Here is a 21,808-nt window from a genome sequence, read left to right as displayed (position 1 = left end):
AATTGGACATTAATTTGTTTGTTTGGTGTTGCCTGTTCTTTGTGTGGCGATAAGGAGAGTTTGAACAGTTGCTAAAAGTAGCTAGAATGTATGTTAAATGACCAAACGTAATATTGTTTAACCCCTTTTAATGTTTTTTATTTTATAATTTTTTATTTAAATTTGAAACAAACTTGTTTTACATGTCAATTTCATTTCGTGCACTGTCCTGTCCTTCCCTGTTCCTCCAACCAACCGCCATCCCATTCCTTTTCTGCTCCCAAGGGAGGATGAGAACTTCCATTGGGAGTCTTCAAAGTCTGTCATATCATTTGGAGCAGGGCTCAGGCCCTCCCTCATGTGTCTAGGCTGAGACAGTATTCCTCTATGGGTAATGAGCTCCCAAAGTCCATTCATACACTACGGATAAATGCTACCAGGGGCCCATAGACTGCCCTGGCTTCCTAACTGACACCCATGTTCAGTGGGTCTGGGCTGGTCCTATTGTGGTTTTCCAGGGGTCTGTGAACTCCCCCTTTTTCAGGTCAGTTGTTTATGTGGGTTTCTCCAGCCTGGTCTTGACTCCTTGGCTCATCACTCCTTGCTTTCTACAATTGGATTCCAGGAATTCACCTCAGTACTTAGCTGTGGGTGTCTGCTTCTGCTTCCATCAGCTACTGGATGAAGTCTCTCAGGTGGGATATAAGGTAGCCATCAATTCCATTATAGGGGAAGGACATTTAGATAGCTTTTCCACTGTTGCTTAAGCAATAGGGAAATGTCCAGAGATATACAAGGATGACCCCAAGTAAGAATCACAGATATATTTAATATTAATATATTTACTAGATAAATTTAAAACATTAAAAAATCCAAGTGTTCCATTATAAAGAGATATTCTTTTTGCAAAAGACTCTAATTAGGGCCTCTTTTATATCTCTGTTCCTCAGGCTGTAGATAAAGGGATTCAGCATGGGAGTTACCACTGTGTACATCAAGGCCATGACAGTCTCCTTCACAGTAGAATTATTAGTTGATGGAAATATGTAGAGACCGATAATTGTCCCATAGAACAGTGAGACCACAGACAAGTGGGAGCCACAGGTGGAGAAGACCTTGTGGATAACCCGAGTAGATGAAACCTTTAGGATGGAGCAGATAATTTTTACATAGGACACAATGATGAGTAAGAATGGGACGACACTAGCAAGCCCTCCAAAGATAAATATCATCAATTCATTAATATGAATGTCAGAACAGGCCAACTTGAGCAGGGCAGATATGTCACAGAAAAACTGAGGGATCACGTTGTTCTCACAGAATGACAATCTAGCCAAGAGTAAAGTGTGCAACATGGAATACAGCATGGTAAGTACCCAGCACAGCCCCATCAGACATATACAGAGTTTGGGGCTCATGATGGTGGTGTAATGAAGAGGGAAGCAGATGGCCACATAGCGGTCATAGGCCATGACCATGAGAAGGAAGCTCTCCATGGCTCCAAAAACCATTAAAAAGTACATTTGTGTCAGGCAGCCTGCATAGGGGATGGATGGATCCTGGCTCTTCATATTCTGTAGCAATTTGGGCATTGTGACAGAGGAGAAGCAGAGGTCAGAGAAGGACAAGTTGCTGAGAAACAAGTACATGGGTGTGTGAAGATGGGAGTCCAGTAGGATGAGGATGATGATGATGAGGTTCCCCAGGACAGTGGTGAGGTACATGGCCAGGAACAGGGCGTAGAACAGGTGCTGGTGCTCTGGGAGGATGGGTAGGCCCAGGAGGAGGAACTGGGAGATGATAGTTTGGTTGCTCAACATTTTTGATTTCCAGAATCCCAATGAGAAAATTATCAGGGTCCCTTAAAATTCAACGTAAAAGTGAACATATATCTAGGATAAGTATTATAATTCTACAAGAATAGATCTGAAACTAATCATCATAAGTGTAACCTTAAATTCCAAATGTCTGTAATTACTGTAATCATTAACGGTTTTTTAACTTCTCTTTAATTGGATTCTACCTCCCAACCTTTCCTGGACATTTATATGAATTTCTACTCTCATTCTGTCTTCATATTCTGGGCAAATGTTGTATGTTAATTTGTACTTTTCTCTATGTAATTTTATATATTGATGGTCTTGAAGAAATAGGATGAGCTTTAGCATCATAATTTTATATGAATTTCAAGAAAGTCTCACTCTCTAATGCCTTATATTACCATTTCAAACTCAGGCATGAATGTCTCTGTAACTTATAGATTTCTGCTCCACTGTTCATCAGTCATTTCCCCCCATTGCATGTATGACAGGCATCAGGAACTCAAAGTCCCTAAGTGAAATTCATGTCTTCATTTTGTTGTCTTCCAAAGAATTCCTCATTCTCTTACTTCTCCCGTATCCCATAGTATAGTAAAAGAAATTCATGTATGAGTCATAAATCTGAGAATTTTGATCCATTCATTTTTCCTTACTTTGAACTACTGTCATACATTATAAAGAGTCTCCCTTAATTCTTCATCTATCTCATCCATCACTTTGTGAGATTATATCCATTTAACAGGATCACATCTTTTTGTTACAGGAATACAGAAGCAGACTCAGTTCATGTCCTTGTTCTCATGTTTCCTGACGTTTCTCTTTTCCTTCAATCTGCTTCATTTACACTGGGGCATTCCAACAATCATTTAATCTGTAGACTTTGAGCAAAGTAACTAGCACTTCATAAGATGATGATCTTCAAGCAATCAGATGAAGGAACTAGGAAAAGGACTGTACACTGCAGAAGAGTTTGCATATTCTGCCTGAGATACAAATCTGTAACCTCCAGTCTTCTCAAGGAATCCAATGTGTAGACAGTTCTTCACATGTTGACCTTAACTGCCTCTAACACTGAGCAGTCTTTGTACTAAGTAACATGCATGGGCACACACACATACACATATACATACACACATGCCACACACAAACACATACATATTAATCTCTTACTACTGACAACCCTAGGAAACGAATATATCACATGTTCCAAGCTTAGGAAGGAAGAGAAACAACAAAAGCCATTTTCTCTTATACAGAACAACCAAGTCTGACTGACTGTAACTTCACAGACCAACTGTGTTTAATACAGCTGAATTAAGAGCTTGTACACTTAGATATTGTAGATTAGCATGGCAGGGGAGGAAAACATGCAGGAAAAATATCATGGAACATTTAAAATGATGAACTGCTCATGTATCCAAGACTGACCTTAAACACACAGCACTTCTGCCTCTGCTTCCCAAACACTGGAGTTATAGGAATGTGTCATTGTGCTCAGTTTCTCCTCCTGTAAATAAACAGTAAGTTTGTATTAGGTATGCATGTGTGCAAAGATTACATCCAGAGTAATACCATCAACTGTTACCACTGAAGGGCCAATGGACTTCATCCCTTCTTTAGATGTTAAGTCCACTGTTCGCAAATTAAACAGCACATAAAGATCCCAAGAATTATGTTTCTTATGTTTTGGACATTTAGGATTCTGTATCAGTACTGATTTTTTTTGGTTGAGTAGCTGTCATTGTTTTACCTGAACACCTAGGTGATAGTAACACTAAAACAGAGATTTGTGAACTTGTACAGGTAAAATCTATCATCATCTTGGATAGGACATTTCTCAGAGTTCATTAAGACTCCACAGAGGGAAAGTATAGTAAACAACTCTTCAGCACTACAGCAGTGAACTCCAGCTCACAGTGCTGCTCTTGTGTTGAAATGGTGTGATCTTGAGAGAAAATTACACGATGAGTAAAAGTAATGAACTCATTCATATGAAAGCAGTTATATGATGGTCATGAAACAAATACTTTCCAGTGTGGTGGAGTCTTGGGAGACAGAGAAATAAAGGAAATCATACCTGGAAAAAATGTCTTGCATCCCACTGGAAATTAATGTGCATTGACAGTAAGACACTTGCATTTTATTCCTGAATTTACCCAGATCTTCTGAGACAGAGTCAAAGTTTCTGGATCACTGTCCTGCTCACCTTCACTCATTTGTAGTCACAGGAATTAGTGGCCTCTGTACTCATCACCTATCTGCACCATTCCCAGTCACATCCCCCTGATGACATCTTTTAGCCTTATAGGCTCCACATCCCAAAGGAGTCCAGATCTTGTTTAACTCATTAAAGGCATAGTAATTACCAAGGACCTTTCTAGGACCAATTGACCTCAGGGATTTATAGTGGAGACCAAATATAGTCACTAATCACTCCTTCTGACATATAAAGGAGGTAGATTTTTAAACACCAACAACCAAAACAAATAACATCAATCATAAAGCCGAAAAAGTATGTTAAGGATTCATACTCATTGACTGTCTAGGTAATGATCAGGTTTTCTGTTTCAGTAAATCCCACTTTCTTAGGGGAGAAGGAATATAGGTGACTGGAAAATCACCCTAAATTATTAGGCCTTATTCTAATTGTTAATGATTTAAAGTGTCCCATACAAGAAAAAGTTATACAGAAGCCACCAGAAGTTTTTATATTTTTGGTTTTGAGCCTATCCTGGATTGGCTGATAAATCTTTCCAGCCCATCCAACAGTTTTTAAGTAGAGTGAGATCTTAGAAATGCACACACACTGGGTTGACTTCTAAGGACAGCATCTTAATTCAACATGACTGAGTTATGAGTTAGTCCAAAAGACTTAGTGTAGATATTCAACCTTCTGGAAAACTTAAACTTCATCAACCAACCTTCTGTGTGTGCCTGTATGTGAACTCAGGAATATGGAAAGTAGATGGCATGTTCAATGTTTCTTTAAGCCAATAGTGAAGCAGTTCATGCTCCTATGCCTGTTCACTCATTTTGTCTTCTTACCTTTCTAAGAAAACCTTAATGGTACCTACTACTGCCACCATTACCCAAACCCCCTCTTCATATATGTGAGATCACTTCCTAACACCATGATCTATGAGTTCACAATTGATTTCTAGGCTACAGGTGGCATTTATAATTTTTTTTCAGGATAGTCCTGAACTTCACAGCCATAAGTTGGATGGAATTTTGTGCATGAAATGAAACACATACTTTCTACACCAGGGAATCTTGATTCTTATTGATCTAACCTTTATTGGGCTTATAGAGATGATTAACTTTCGTTTTTGGATGTGGAAGTAGTATGTGGGATTTAAAGATATAGCCAGTATTTTAGACAGATTGCTGCTAGCTCTGGTTGTATAGTACATCATATTTTGCTTGCTATTCAAATGGTTTTTAATTATTTGAAGATGAATGATGCATATACTCTTTGTGTGTTTGACATTAGAAGCAAAAATGATTGTATGGTAGGCTTGAGTTCCAGTTCAACTATCCCTAGTGATTTCCACTCACATAAGCAGAGGTATTTTCAGTGTCATTCAAGCAATCTACAGCACACTTTAGGACACATTATTTCCCAAAGAAGTCCTGTGCTCTTCAAAAATACTCTCCATTTCTCTACCTCCAACTATCCACAGGCAATTACACTCTACTTTATGTTCTTTCAGATTTTCCCATTGTTGATATTTCAACTGAATATAAGTTGTTTATAGCTGGCTTATTTTTATTAACATGTTTTCAAGGTATTTGTAAGTAGTTTTATTGCCAAAATTTGATTTTAATATATATGTATATATGCTTATTTATTTAATCATTAGTTGATGGGTCTCTCCACTTGGTCCTCTCCACTGCAGGACTACCTGAGCTCTGCTTCATGTTTTGCTGTGGGACTCTGCATCTGCTCCCATCAGTTGCTGAAACTCTTTCTAGTTCTTTTGATGAAGATTTTGTTAGACTCTGGTCCTAGAACTCTCTGTAGGCAGAACAAAGTGTAGGTAGAAGGCTTTATGGTTGGGTTGGGGCCCCAATACCTTATCTTGAGGCCTTTCTTGGTTACAGAAGATGGCCAGTTCAGGCTCAGTGTCCTCAATCACTAGGAGTCCTTGCTAGGGTTACTTTTGTAGGTTCCATTGCTCTAAATTTCCATCTCTCCTCTGAAATGCCTCCAATTATCATCATTTCTACCAGTATTTCCTTCCAATGCCATTTGGCTCCTCCTGTCACCAACTACACTGCCCCAAGTCCACCAGCAAAACCTATTCTATTTCCCCTTCCCAGGGAGATTCTTGCATCTCCCCTAAGCCCTTCTTGTTAAAATAGCTTTTCTGGGTCTGTGAACCCTAACATGAGTATCTTTTTTTCCAGCTCATATCCAATTATAAGTGAGTATATGCCATGTTTGTCTTTGTGGGTCTGGGCCACCTCACTCAGGATGATTTTTTTCAAGTTCCCTCCATTTTTATGTTTTTTTAAAAACATACATGAGAAAATACCAGCTTCTAGTTTTCTTATTTCTTTCCTTCACATTAGAGAAGTAAATTGAGTGATACCTGATTATTAATCAATTTTAAATAAAGATACCTTTATGCAAATGGGCAATTATCCAAAACAATTCCTCTGAATGTGTTTAGGGTCAAGACTAATCACAAAAGATAACAAAGATATCAAAGTAATAGTGGAAGCTAAGAGAAAAAATGATGTCAAAATCAGTGTGGGAGGACCTTTAGGAATACTAGAAGGAAGCTGGGAGGTAGAGAGAGTTCATCATTATCAAATGTCATAAATGGATTACTTAAACTATTTTAATTGATACATCAATCAACATCGAAATCAGGGTAAAATAATAAATGTTGCAGCATCTTAAGAAGGTAAGGAACGGAGATCACATTAGACAGTACCTCTTCCACTATGCATTTTCAATATTGTTCATGCAAGGTAAGAATATCAAAGACAATCCTACCTTTGTGTACTGAACAGTCATGTAACATGCCATTTCACAAGAAATGACATCTGACATAAAATATTAACACCATTACATTTATTATATAAGTACAGGAAAAAAATCCCAAGTGCTACCATTACAAAGAGATTTTTTTTACTGTAGATTATTCTTCTAAGTGTCCCCTTCATGTCTTTGTTCCTCAGGCTGTAGATGAAGGGGTTCAGTATGGGCATCACCACTGTGTACATCATGGCCATGATAGTCTCCTTTACCATAGAGTTATTAGCTGGTGGATAAAAGTACAGACCAATAATGGTGCTATAGAACAGAGACACCACAGACATGTGAGAACCACAAGTAGAAAAGATCTTGTGGATGCTCTGGGTAGAAGAGGCCTTGAAAATGGAGGAGATAATCCCTGCACAGGACATAACAATGAATAGGAAAGGTATAATAAAGGTGAGTCCACTCATGATTAATATCATCAACTCATTAACATAAGTATCTGAGCAGAGCAGATAGATCCCAGAAAAAGTGAAGAATCACGTTGTTCTCACAAAAAGACAATCTAAGCAATAGTGGGGTGTGTATCATGTTCTAGGAATGTGGTCAACATCCACAGTGGCAGCAATAGACAAGCACAGAGATTGGAGATTATGATTCTGGTGTAATGAAGAGGGAAGCAGATGGCCACATTGCGGTCATAGGCCATGACCACAAGAAGGAAGCTCTCCATGGCTTCAAAAACTGTTAAAAAGTACATTTGTGCCAGGCAGCCTGCATAGGGGATGGATGGGTCTTGGCTCTGCATGTTCTGTAGCAATTTGGGCATTGTGACAGAGGAGAAGCAGAGGTCAGAGAAGGACAAGTTGCTGAGAAACAAGTACATAGGTGTGTGGAGATGGGAGTCCAGTAGGATGAGGATGATGATGATGAGGTTCCCCAGGACAGTGGTGAGGTACATGGCCAGGAACAGGGCATAGAACAGGTGCTGGGGTGGGGGTGGGGGACGGGCACTCTCAGGAAGAGGAACTGAGAGATGACAGTTTGGTTGTTTCCAGTCATGACCTGTTTCCAATAAAGGTATAGTGAAGAAGCAATCTTTTAAGTAAATAACTATGATAGGCCATTCTTTTGGTATCAGAAAAGGCAAGGGCATTCCATGCTGTAGAGAGCCCACTGGCTGGGTTACTTTATTGGTGGCTTTGAGGTGTGTTATCAATCTCCATTTACCAGATTTCTTAGTGATAAAAAATACAGGAGAAATCCAGGAACTGGTAGATTCTTCATATGTACAGCATTTAGTTGTTCCAGAAGCAGCTTTTCTAAAGCCTCTAGCTTCTCAGAGGTCATAGGCCATTGTCCTACCCAGACAGGTTCTTCTGTTCATCACTTTAAGAGTAGGGCTTTTGGTTTCTCTGTTAGTTTGGCACTTGTATCCTGTTTGTGTATGGCCTGGACAGTTGGTGTCTGTCTTATATAGTGCCTTACAGTATTTTATCCATAACCACGATTTTGTTTATGATTCATATCTAATACTGGAAGAATGTTAATCTGGGCATTCCACTGCTGCAATAAATCATGACCCCAAAAATTTATTAGTGCATCAGCCACATATGGTCTCAACCTTCCTCTCTGTCCTTCTGGTCCTACACATTCAACCCATTTTGTGCTCTGTTTTACCTGAAATAGGGTTTCAATTCTTAAAAATTGAACATTTACCTCTTGCAGGGGCCATCTTGGAGGCCAAGATTTATTAGTTATAATAGTCACATCAGCACCCTGTGTCAAGGATCCTCTCAACTACTCTGTTATTCATCCTTACTCTTAATTTGGCCTTTGAATAATTATAGAAATTTGCCAAAACATACTTTTTCCTCCAAAAAAAGAAAAACCTACCAATATCTTAAGCTTCTAATAATTGATCCTGTATGAGATCATATTTAAATTCCACTATTTTTATCTCACTTAGGAAGAACAACTTCTAAATTTTTTTATTTTTCATATTCTTAATATGTATACTTTTTGCTTCACTATGGCTTAGAGTATACTTAATCTTTTAAATTCTTCAGTTGTCCTTGTTAGATGATGACATCCTCACTGTTCTTTGTACTGTGTTGACACTCCCAGGTACATCTCCATGTCCCAGTGAAAACAGACATTTTTCTGTGACATACATGGTTTGTTGCATACTCAATATTAATTCATCTTACTCTCCTCAAAATAACTGTAATCTCTTCATTCAAATATGTTTTGTCATTATAGCCACGATCGACTTTTCCTAATGTTGCTTTAGTATGTTCTGCTATTCTAGTATTGTCTATTTACTTGTAATTACATCTGATTCACAAAATGTGTTAGCATATCTCTTTACTGACTTACTGATTATTTTAGGCAACTATAGTCCATCCCATTCTGTATTTATTAATTGAAATTTGAAGCAAGCTTGTTTTATAAGACAGTCTTACTTTGTTTTCCCTCCCCTCCTTCCTTGTCCTTCCCCCAACCACCATCCAATCCCTTTTCTGCTCCCCGGGGAGGGTGAGGCCTTCGATGGGGAATATTCAGGGCCCAGGCCCTCTCCCATGAGTCTAGGCTAAGAAAGCATCCTCTATGTGGAATGAGCTCCCAAAGTCCATTCATATACTAGAGGTAAATACTGATCCATTACCAGAGACCCCATAGACTGCCCAGTCCTCCTGACTAACATCCACATTCAGGGGGTCTGGGTTGGTCCTATGGTGGCTTCTCAGCTGTCAGACTGGGGTCCATGAGCTCCACCTTGTTCAGGTATGCTGTTTCTGTGGGTTTCTCAGCCTGGTCTTGACCCCTTTACTCATCTCTCCTCCCTCTCTGCAACTGGATTCCAGGATTTTGGCTCAGTGTTCAGCTGTGCTGTCTGCTTCTGCTTCTGTTTCCATCAGCTACTAGTTGAAGGCTGTAGGATGGCATATAAAGTAGTCATCAATCTCATTATCAGGGAAAGGCATTTATGGTAGTGTCTCCACTATTAGATAGTTTTTAAAAATTATTAAATTAGTTCTTTTTTTCCTTATTTTACATATCGATCCCAGTTCCCTGCCTCTCCATCCCCCCTCTCTTCCACCCTCCCATGCACCCCTACCACACATATTGTTAGTTGGGGTCCTTGTAGATCTCTGGACATTTTCCTAGTGCCACATTTCTCTTCAAACCTATAATCGCTCCCTCTATTGTGGTATCTCTTTTCTTGCTTTCATCTATTATTCCCCTGACTCAGTCTTTCTGCTCCCACATATCTTCCCCTCTCCTTCTATTTCTCCTAACTTCCTCTCCCCTTCCCCCATACTCCCAATTTTCTCAGGAGATCTTGTCCCTTTCCCCTTCTCAGGGGTATCATTTATGTCTCTCTTAGGGTCCTCCATTTTCTGGCGATGTTGATTGTAGGCTGGTGATCCTTTGCTCTGTGTCTAAAATTCATATGTGAGTGGGTACATGATGTTTGTCTTTTTGTGACTTGGTTACCTCACTCAGGATGGTTTCTTCTAGTTCCATCTATTTGTCTGCGAATTTCAAGATTCCATTATGTTTTTTTTTTTTTTCTGCCAAGTAGTACTCCGTTGTATAAATGTACCACATTTTCTCCATCCATTCTTCAGTTGAGGGGCATCTAGGTTACTTCCAGCTTCTGGCTATTACAAATTATGCTGCTAAGAACATAGTTGAACAGACATCCTTGTTTTATGAATGTGCATGTTTTGGTTATATGCCTAAGAGTGGAATTGCTGGATCTAGTGGTAGACTGATTCCCATTTTCCCAAGGAACTGCCATACTGACTTCCAAAATGGCTGTACAAGTTTGCACTCCAAACAGCAATGGAAGAGTGTTCCCCTTTCTCTACATCCTCTCCAGCATAAACTGTCTTTGATGTTTTTTTTTAAATTTTAGTCATTTTGAATGGAGTAAGATGATATCTCAGTGTTGTTTTGATTTGCATTTCCCTGATAGCCAAGGATGTTGAGCACTTTCTTAAGTGTCTTTCAGCCATTTTAGATTCAACTGCTAAGAATTCTCTATTTACTCCCAAAGTCCTTTTGTGCACCAGGGATACACTCTGGTTCCACTGTCATAGGTCCCTTGGACTGTTTTCAGGACTATAGCTCTATAGTAGAGCTTGAAGTCAGGGATAGTGATGCCTTGGAAGTTCCATAATTGTACAGGGTTTTTTTGGGCTATCCTGGGTATTTTGTTTTTCCATATAAAGTTGAGGATTGTCTTTTCAAGGTCTGTAAAGAATTGTGCTGGGATTTTGATGGGGATTGCATTGAATCTGTAGATTGCTCTTGGCAAGATTTCCATTATTACTATGTTGATCTTACCTATCCAAGAACATGGGAGATTTTTCAATTTTCTAGTATTTTCTTTAATTTCTTTCTTTAAAGAAGCTAAGTTCTTATTATGTAGGTCTTTCACTTGTTTTGTTAGTGTTACCCCAACATATTTTATGTTGTCTGTGGCTATTGTAAAGGGTGACATTTGTCCGATTTCTTTCTCAGCCCTATTATCATTTGTATATAGTAGAGCTAGTGATGTTTTTGAGTTTATCTTGTATCCTATCACTTTGCTGAAGGTATTTATCAGCTGTAGAGGTTTTTTTTTTTTGTCACTTATATAAATTATCATATCATCTGGAAATAGTGAAAGAGAAATTATTTGGATTTGTTATTTGTATCAGCGTTATTTTTTGTATTTCTTTATATTTATATATATATATTTATTATATTTTCTCATTTTAAAAATGGATCCCAGTTCCCTCTCCTTCCCTCTGTCCGATAACCCCCTGACCTCCCCATCCCATTCTCCCTCCACTGAATAGGGAGGGTGATGCCTTCCAGGAGGGATCATCAAAATCTGTAAAGTCATTTGGAGTAGGGTCTAGTCCCTCCCTCCTGCCTCTAGGCTAAGGGAGTATCCCTCCATGGGGAATGTGCTCCCAAAGTCCTTTTGTGCTCCAGGAATACATCCTGGTTCCACTATCAGAGGTCCCTCTGACTGCCCAGGACTTCTAACCAAGATCCACGTTCAGGGACTCTGGGTCAGTACAATGCTGGTTTCCTAGCTATCAGTCTTGTGGTCCATGAGTTCCCCCTTGTTCAGGTCAAGTGACTCTGCATTTCTGTAGCCTGGTCTTGACCCCATTTTGTTATCACTCCTCCCTCTCTGCAACTGGATTCTAGGAGTTTGGCTCAGTGTTTAGCTGTGGGTGTCTGCTACTAGATGAGGGCTCTATGATGGCATATAAGTTAGTTACCAATCTCATTATCAGGGAAGGGATTTAAGGTAGCCTTTCCATTATTGCTCAGCTTTTTAGTTGGGGTCATCCTTGTAGGTCTCTGAAAATTTCTCTAGAGTCAGTGTTCTCTTCAAAACTATAATAGCTCCCTCTATTATGCTCTCTCTCTCTCTCTCTCTGTCTCTCTGTCTCTCTGTTGTCTATTCATCCCCAGACTTAATAAATTTGAAAGAGTGTTTATCTCAGGCTACAGAAGAGCCAGGGAATTTTCATGGACACTGGGTCATGTTCATGAATAGCTGGCCTTGCTGCAAGATGAGTGCTGCAGTGGCCTTTCTGGCATGAAGTGTAGACTATAGCTACAATAGCTGTGAACTAGTAGGCAGGGACATTGATAGTTGTACAATGACTACAAAATGCTGATCAAACATGATAGCAGGTCTCATTGTGTATAGAGACATAAACAAGGTTTAACTTAGCACATGGCATTTCATGTTTGGAAACATAAGTGGGACAAGCCATGCCCTAGAGGAGAGCAGGTAATGGGCACAAAGAGCATCAAATCAGAAATGATAAAAGCACAAACTTCAATTTGAAATACAGTATTGATAAAATACCAGTTAATGTGCATGCAACTCACCTGGGATTCTCTTGAAGCATTGATAATGATTATGAAGCTGATAATCAACTTTATAAATGGACACTTGGGTGATATCAATACTCTGGTCAAAGGGTTCAAGACCAAAGTCTTTTTGATAGCAGATTTACTAATGTTCCCAAAGCTTAGGAGATACTAAAAGAAGGCTTAAGAACACCTGCATTACTGAACTGTACTCCTGGAATACAGTTGCAAAGAGGGAAGAATGATGAGCAAAGGGGACAAGACCAGTCTGAAGAAACCCAAAGAAACAGTTGACCTGAACAAGAGGGAGCTCTTGGACCCAGTTTGATAGCTGGGAAACCAGCAAAGGATGGAACCAGATCCACTGAACGTGGGTGTCAGTTTGGAGGACTGGGAAGTCTATGGGGCCTCTGGTAGTAGATCAGGATTTATCCCTAGTGTAAAAATGGACTTTGGGAGCTATTTTCACATAGAGAGATACTCTCTCAGACTAGACACATGGGGATGGACCTAGGCCCTGCTCCAAATGATATGACAGACTTTGAAGATCCCCATGGAAGGCCTCATCCACCCTGGGGAGCAGAAAGGGGATGGGATAGTAGTTTGGTAGGGTCAGGAAAGGAGGGGAAGTTGGGAGAAAGAGGGACCTGGGATTGACAAGTGAAATTAGATTGTTTCTAGTTAAAAAATTTAAAAAATCATAAAAGAAGTACTGCATTGCCCCACTCCAAAGAGCTGTTATTAGGTTGGAATGGAAAAAGATTTGCTTATTAAATACTTTTAATTACCCCATCATTATCAAAATGATTATCAATGCAACTATGGATCAAGGCATTTCTAGAGTACGACAAAATGTTGCAAAGTACGGAAATGGCAATAAATGTTATCACACCTGAAAAATGCCACTCATAATGTCAAAAACTGGAAATGCATTATCCATATGTTGGAAAACAGTAAGGTACCTCCTGACAATTTATCTAGATGACTGAAGGTATGTTAAGGTCAATGTTTCTGACCCTGGCCATCTTTATTTGTTATAAGTACTGGAAAGACATCCTCTGCAGTTGATACTGTCTCTGGACTCAGGGGTGCTGGACCCAGAGGAGTCCAGATCCTGTGTAATTACCCAGTATCTATTTAGAACCAATACTCTCAGGACTCTGAGGGCTGAATATTCTTAAGGGAAGATGGAAATGAAGAGAAAGTCAGGTGTATGTTTACACTTTGTTTGCTAGTTTATGGAATAGTAAGGATTTGTGTATAATCCATCTTAGATCCATGAAAAGGCTAAGAGTGGACTATTGGACAACCACTGAAGGAATTGTAAATGCTTTATGTTTAAAGAAAATTGATTCTTCTTTTTTCTTCTTCTTCATATTTTACACATCGATCCTAGTTCCTTCTCTGTCCCTCCCTCCCTCCCTCTCTTTCACCCTCCCATCCCCCTGACCACCCTCCCATCCCACCCAGCCCCACTCCACAGGGCGGGTGATGCTTTCCAGGATGGGTTATCTAAATCTGTCAAGTCATTTGGAATAGGGACTAGGCCCTCCCTCCTGCCTCTAGGTTAAGGGAGTATCCCTCCATGGGAAATGTGCTCACAAAGTCCTTTTGTGCTCCAGGGATACATCCTGCTTCCACTGTCAGAGGAAACTGCTCAGGCATTCTAACAGAGAACCATGTTCAGGGGTCTGAGTCAGTCCAATGCTGGAAGCCCAGCTATCAGTCTGGTGGCCCATTAGTCCCTCCTTGTTCAGGTCAGCTGTCTTTGTGGGTTTCTTTAACCTGGTCTTGTCCTCCCTCTCTGCATCTGGATTCCAGTTTGGCTCAGTATTTAGCTGTGGGTGTCTGCTTCTGTTTCCATCAGCTACTAGATAAGGGCTCTATGAAGGTGGATAAGTTAGTCATCAATCTCATTATCAGGGAAGGACATTTATGGTAGCCTTTCCACTGTAGCTCAAATTGGTAGTTGGGGTCAGTCTTGTAGATCTCTGGACATTTCTCTGGAGTCAGTTTTCTCTTGAAACCTATAATGGTTCCACCTTTTACAATCTCTCTCTCTCTCTCTCTCTCTCTCTCTCTCTCTCTCTCTCTCTCTGTGTGTGTGTGTGTGTGTGTGTGAATGTAATTTCTTTTCCTATGCATCCTTTAGAGTATAAGACATTCTTCTTTTTTCTAGGTTTCCAATACAATTAACCTTAGATTTTTCCCCTTTATAATGTTTGTATTCTGTGGCATAAATTTTCCTCTAATTTTTGAGTTTATTGTTTCTTCAACAATTGTTGTCTTTTTCTTTGTAACAAGTTCAATATATTCAAGTCTTGGAAACTCAACTCTGGTGTAGCAGAGAAGAAAAAGAAAAAAAAAACCTAAATTATTTATATATTTGGGAGAATGTGTTTAATCTGTTCATAGGCAACATAGTAGTTCATGCAGCATTCCAGAGAATCTGAATAAGGGTTCAAGGACTATGAAGCTAGAAATATCCAATGATACAAATCTAAAAGTATACAGTAAAATTAATGCCCAGTCACTAAATAGTTTGTTATTAATTTTTCAAAATATATCACCTTATCCCACACATGGGGGAATGTTTCAATGCTTCAGAAATATTTGAAAACAAATGTAATGATGAAATTCTATATTGTGGTGTTTTCTTCCACAAAGGTTTGTCTGAGGATAAATTTCTCTTACAAATTAGTCACAATAACAACTAGTGGCAACTAATAGCAGTTAATTATAATAATTTAACATAATTAAAGCCATGCTATGGTTCTTTATTTCTCTCAAAAATATTTCAAAAACATGTACACATGCACATATATAAAGCCCATAAACACCCAATTAATGACCATAATATATAAGCAATAGACGGGTAAGGTAAATCATGTCCTGAAAAAGCATTATGTTATGAAACAAAAACAACTCCAAAAATATCTCGAGCTTCTGTTAGTTGTCTACTGATGGGCATGAGGCCTGCCCGTAAGTGTTGCTTGTTACTCAGTGAAACTTTATTGGACAAAATGAATGTTACCATTGTGAGCGGTCAATTGTTAAGTGGCTTCTGGGTTATGGATGGGAGATCAACTCCGCTTTCTCTTCTCAGTGCTGGGACCCCACCTTGGACTTGCGCATGCCCTGAGCATGCAGCCACGGGCTCTAGTCCATGTGTGCATCAGTCCTGTCATGTCTAGAGGGCATTGCTTCCTTGGTGTCTTACAGTGTCACGGACTGTTACAGTCTTATCTCTTCCTCTCTCACAAATATCCCTGAGATGCGAAGACAGGGGTTAGATGGAAGCAGCCCATTTTGGACTGAGTGTTGAAAAATCTCTCAACCTCTGTACATTGACCACTGTGGGCCTCTGTATTTGTTTTTATGTATTTCAGGAAGAAGCTTTTCTGATGATGGCTGAACAATATACTGATCTATGGATTTGTCAGAATGGGGTTAAGAGTCATCATATTCTTACATTTCTGAGCAGTGTCAGGCCTGGGATCTATGTCATGAACTAGACCTTAAACCCAATTAGATTATGATTTGTTATTTCCATAAGTTCTGTACTACTACAGCACCAGAGTATCATGCAGGCTGTAGACAAAGGGTTTAGGGGTGAGTTGTTGCTTACTTTCCCCTTCTATTAGTACATTCTAGTAGCATAGATTTAAAGACTCTAATTAGACACAAGCTCAATTTGACATGTTTAATGAGATATATAGGTGTTGATTTTAGCAACAGGACCTTACCCTCAGTTTGTAGATAAACCTCATTGCCTGGAATGGGTTACATCTAATTGAGTTATAGACTAAAAGTGCACAATGGAAAATTGCCATGCACTCCAGACCATTGGTTCCTCTCTAAAAACTGATAGTACAAATGCATAATTTTAAAATAAATACTGTAAAAATTCTCCACATGCAGAAAAAGAACCACAGTCTACCTAGTACAACTGAGCTACCCTTGTCTACACTATTAATATTTAGAACAAAGATTAATTAAAGAAAAAAAGAAGTTTAGAATGTATAGGGCTTACTACATGGTATATATATAGTGTGAGAACTGAATGAATAAAATAGCAGATTTCTGCTTTGATCACTGATTCCTTTTCTGATACAAGAGACCAGAAGAGAGTGGGAAAAATGAGGAATAGGCTGGAGGTGGGAGTTTCATTCGTTACCTTCTGTGCATGAAAGGACAACAGGGGAATAGCTCATTCTTCTGATAATTTGCCTTGGATGGCCAAGAGTGAGTCCTAAATCCCAATGAAAGATTCTACTCTTTTTATTCACTTTGGACGCAGGACACCTCCAGGTCTGTAGTCCTTTCTAGTGCCTACACCACTTTTCACACACTTCTTCTGCTATGCACCCCCATAAGAAATCCTGTGTCCCAGAGGAATTCAGGTGCTGCAGAAACTCATTAAAGGCAATAATTTTTCAGGGCTACTGTAGGAGAGGTGAGTGATAATAGCCATGGATCATCCACTTGACTAAACTTTAGGGGTAAGTGGAGTGCGAGAGAAACTCATGGGTGGGATTACATTGTTTATTTGGCCTTGCCTGTTCTTTATGGGGTGAAGAGGAGAGTGCGAAAGAAACTCATGGGTGGGATTACATTGTTTATTTGGCCTTGCCTGTTCTTTATGGGGTGAAGAGGAGAGTTTGAACAGTTGCAAAGAAACAAGACCATACATATGGAACAACATAATATTTCTTAGTCTCTGTGGTCTTTAAAGACACACATTTGCCACTTGGAAGCCTGTGGATACATTGTAACTCCCTGAAAAGGAGCCTGTTGAAGAATGTGTTACTGGCATAGATCAAACTTCTATGATCCTACTTTCTACACTTGTTGATATATGTTAAGGATGGGAATGTGTGAAAATTATACTCCCCCACATCATGTTTTATTGATAAGAAAATGAAGCACCCATTTCCATTCTAGATTACATTTGGCTCCTTATTTCTAAGAAAAAAAATATCCAAATGGCTGTCCTAGTTAGGATTTCTATTTCTGTGAAGAGACACTATGACCACTGCAACTCTTAAAAAAGAAAGCATTTAATTAGGGATAGCTTATGATTTAGAGGTTTAGTCCCATGTTGTCATGGAGGGTGGCATGCAGGCAGACATGGTGCTGGAATAGGAACCAAGAGTCATTCATCTTGATCTGCAGGCAGCATAAGTAATTTGTGTCATACTGGTTATAGCTTGAGCAAAGAAGACCTTAAAGCCCAACCCCACAATGACATACTTCCTCAAACAAGGACACAGCTCCTCCAATGAAGCCACACTTTCTCATAGTGCCACCCCTTACTGGGGCCATTTTCTTCAAAACTACCACATTCTACTCCCTGGTCCTCATATGCTTGTAGTGATATCATAATGCACATGTGCATTCAGTCTACCTTCAAAAGGTCCCATAGTTTGAAACAGACTCAAACTGACTTAAAAGTCTAAAATTTTGTGTCTTTTCTGAGATTTATGCAATTTCTTTACTTCACTCCCATATAAATTCAACTTAGAGAAGAAAATCACATACTTCTAACATACATTGGCAAAGGATATATATTACTAGTTCAAAACACAGGGAAGGGAACACAGGGAGAAGATACTGAACCAAAACAAGACCTAAAACCAGCTGGGCAAACTCAAAATTCTGCATCTCTATGTCTGATGTCAAAATAATCTTCTGATCTCCAGCTTCTTTTAGTTCTATTGGTTGCAACACACTTCATTTTCTTAGACTGGTTCCATTCCATGCTAGTAGCTTTCCTCAGCATTAATACCATGGCTCTGGCATCTCCAACATCTTGGGGTCGCCAAGACAATCCATGCCTTACCTTAGCAGCTTTTCTTAGGCACAGAGGATGATTCCATAACCATAGTCTTCTATCATTGACACTACAGGCAGTACCACATGGCCAAATTTGCCAAGTTACGCCACTTTATGGGGCTATAACATGGTCCTCTTGTTTAATTACATGTTCACGAGATTACTTGTTTCCATGGTTTCCTTCATTGCCTAAACTTGATTGTCCTTAAGCTTGTTCTATAGACCAGGCTTGCTTCAAAACTCAGAGATATGCCAGCTTCTGCCTTCACAAATTGGAAATTTAGCAGGGTGGGATCTCACCACTCCTTTGTTCCATTTTATATCAGGATTTTCTTTAATCGGTTTATTTCCTTTAACATAGGATTTAGCTCTAGTCCTCTAATTGTACATTTTGTATTTTTATTTGCTCAGCTTGTGTCTGTTTTTTTTTTTAATTTTTATTAAAGTTAACTTTAATAGCCACATTACAGAGTCAATACTAGGCTGTTTTGAGATTTTTCTGCCAATGCAATTACTCCAAAATTCTTCATTTTAGCCTTAGGCAAACTTTTAGGACAAGGGTAAAAAACAGACACAGTCTTCACCAAAATATCACAAAATCAGTCTCTAGGCACATACTAACATTCTTATCCTCTATATCTCTTGAGCCAGGCCCCAAAGTTCAAATCACCTTCAAAACCACTGTTTTCACTAGATGGCCTATTTAGACCCACTTTAACTGTTCAACTGCTTTTTCATCCATAGCCTCAAAGTCCATATTCCTCTAAACCAAAACATGGTTGGGCCTATCACAGCGATTCCCTAATCCCTGGTACCAACTTCTGTCTTAGAGTTTCTATTGCTGTGAAGAGACACTATGGCCATGGCAACTTCTACAAAGGAAAACATTTAATATGGGATGGCATACAGTTTCAGAGGTTGGATGGAATTTGGCTCTGCATTTTCTGCAACAATTTTTGGCATATGACAGAGGAAAAGCAGAGGCCAGAGAAGGAGAAGTTGCTGAGAAACAAGTATACGGGTGTGTGGAGATGGGAGTCCAGTAGGATGAGGATGAAGATGATGAGGTTCCCCAGGTTGGTGGTGAGGTACACGGCCAAGAACAGAGCATAGAAAAGGTTCTGGTACTACACAATTCCTAAACCTCAGATTCAGGGAAGATTGTGGAATAGAGGACCAAGACATCTACTACCAGATAATATTTTCCACATAAGACAGAGATACTGAATTCTCGACAGTGTGGCTGACTAAATAAGGTCATCAAAATGACAACACCAGCTGACATCTTAACAGAAATATGGGAATATCATAAGGTCCCACCTCTAGATAGGAAGCTACAGGTAATTAATAACTGTTGAGACAGATAGGGTCATTTTTTGCTAGATATATATACACATATATCTGTATACTTATAACAGTAATAAAAAGAGTTCATAAATTCTGGAGGGAATTTCAAAAGTGGGAGTAGTTTTGCAGGAAGAAAGAAGGCTAGACTAGCTGTAACTACAATATTAATGTATGAAAATTAAATAAAATGTTTAATTAAAATAATGAAAAATCTTTAAAAAGTAAAGTAAGCAAGATATAAGATAAATATTGGGTATTCTCTCATTTGTGGATTTTACATTTAAATTTTTTATTTTTTATTTTTTTATTTTTTTTTTTACTATGTGTGTCTGTGTGTGGATGTGCTCAAAAATCAGAAGCATCATATGTCCCTGGAGCTGGAGTTGAGTTACAGGGTTTACAGGGTTTACAGGTTTTTTTTTTTTTTTTGCCATTTTGTGAGGATGATCAAAAACCAAACTTAGGCCTTCTGCAAGAGAGTACATGATTTCTGCTGCTGAGCCATCTCTTCGGGCCTCTATCTGACTCTAAACTTTGAAGCTGCAATAGGAAAGTAATTAAAACACTTCAAGGCATAAGTAAGTGCAGGGTAAGACTTTCTGAAAAGGACTCCCATGACACAAGAAAAAATTCCAAGAATTGAGAAATAGTACATAGTAAATTCAAAAGCGTCTTCCAACCTGAAGGGTCGAGAGGTAGTCTATAGAATGGGGGAATCTTTTCCAACTACATATCAAGATGTGGTGAATATCTAGGATATATAAATATAAATGTCAAATAAATCTAATTAATAATCGGCCAGCGAATCAACAATTCTGAGCAGAAGAAACACAAAATTGAGAACAAACAGCTGAAAAGATGTTTTTCTGAGTCTGGGTCACTTTACTCAGAATACATGTTCCAAACTCTGCACATTTACCTACAAGTTACATGATTTCATTCTTTTTAACAGCTGAATAATATTTCGTTATGTAAATGTATCACATTTTCATTATTCACTCATTAGTTGATGGCTATCTAGCACAGTAGTTCTCAAACTGTGGGTCATGACCTCTTTGGAGTGTTGAGTACACTTCACAGGAATGACGTATCAGATATCATGCATTTCAGATATTTTTAATTATGATTCCTAATAGTAGCAAAATTACAGTTTCGAAGTACCAATGAAAAGTATTTCATAGTTTGGATTACCATAACATAAAGGACTGTATTAAGGTGCCACAGCATTATTAAGGTTGAGAAACACTCATTTTAGATGATTCCATTTCCTGGCTATTATGAATAAAGCTACAATTAACACGGATGAGCAGGTATCTCTGTAGTAGGATATAGAGTCTTTGGGAATATCTCAGGAAATATACAAATGGATATTTTTATTGCTTTATTATTACTAAGTAATTTATTTTTACATTTGTGATTAAAATACAATCACATCACTTCCCCCTTTCTTCCCTCTAATGTATCCCATAATCCCCCTCTCAAAGCCGTAGCCTTTTTCCTTTATTATTGTCACATAGCTATCACCTATCTACCTACCTACCTATCTATCTAAAACTATATAAATACAACCTGCTGGGCCCATATTTGTTGTTTGCGTGGATATAGTTTCAGGGTTTGCCACTTTGTATTAGAAAACCTAACAGGGTTCATCCCTTGAGAACCCAATTCTCTTTCAGCAGTCAGTAGCTGCCTGCAATTCTTAGGCTAGGGATGGGACACTGTGAAATTCTTCCCTGCTTCTGTATTAGTATGTCTACTAATATTGTCATTGTTCAGGCATTGGTCAAGCAGACATTTCTAAGAAAGGCAGTCACATGACAGACTTCTTGGTGTTCTGTCTTTCACAATGTTCTCCTTTTTTCTGTGATGTTCCTTGAACATAGGATGCAGTAACTATGTTGCCAATGTATCCATTGAGGCAGGGCTCACCACAGTACATTCATTG

General features: G+C 38.9%; 1 protein-coding gene and 1 pseudogene across 1 annotated transcript; both read right to left on the bottom strand.

Annotated features, from left to right (window-relative positions):
• Positions 1-863: 863 nt before the first annotated feature.
• On the bottom strand, positions 864-1,799 carry LOC127219729 (olfactory receptor 1468). Its single transcript, XM_051181498.1, has one exon. It carries the CDS (start codon positions 1,797-1,799, stop codon positions 864-866), a length of 936 nt encoding a protein of 311 aa, XP_051037455.1.
• Positions 1,800-6,821: 5,022 nt separating this feature from the next.
• On the bottom strand, positions 6,822-7,851 carry LOC127219826 (olfactory receptor 1496-like; annotated as a pseudogene).
• Between the last annotated feature and the right edge of the window lie 13,957 nt (positions 7,852-21,808).

The sequence above is a fragment of the Phodopus roborovskii genome, unplaced genomic scaffold, assembly GCF_943737965.1.
Source record: "Phodopus roborovskii unplaced genomic scaffold, PHOROB, whole genome shotgun sequence".
NCBI classification, from domain to species: Eukaryota; Metazoa; Chordata; class Mammalia; order Rodentia; family Cricetidae; genus Phodopus; species Phodopus roborovskii.
The sequence above is the reverse complement of the archived record's forward strand: the minus strand, read 5'-3'. Positions and strand labels throughout refer to the sequence as shown.

What these genes read in the sequence shown, in the direction of transcription:
- LOC127219729 (XM_051181498.1), bottom strand. Translation starts at nt 1,799, where the DNA reads ATGTTGAGCAACCAAACTATCATCTCCCAGTTCCTCCTCCTGGGCCTA.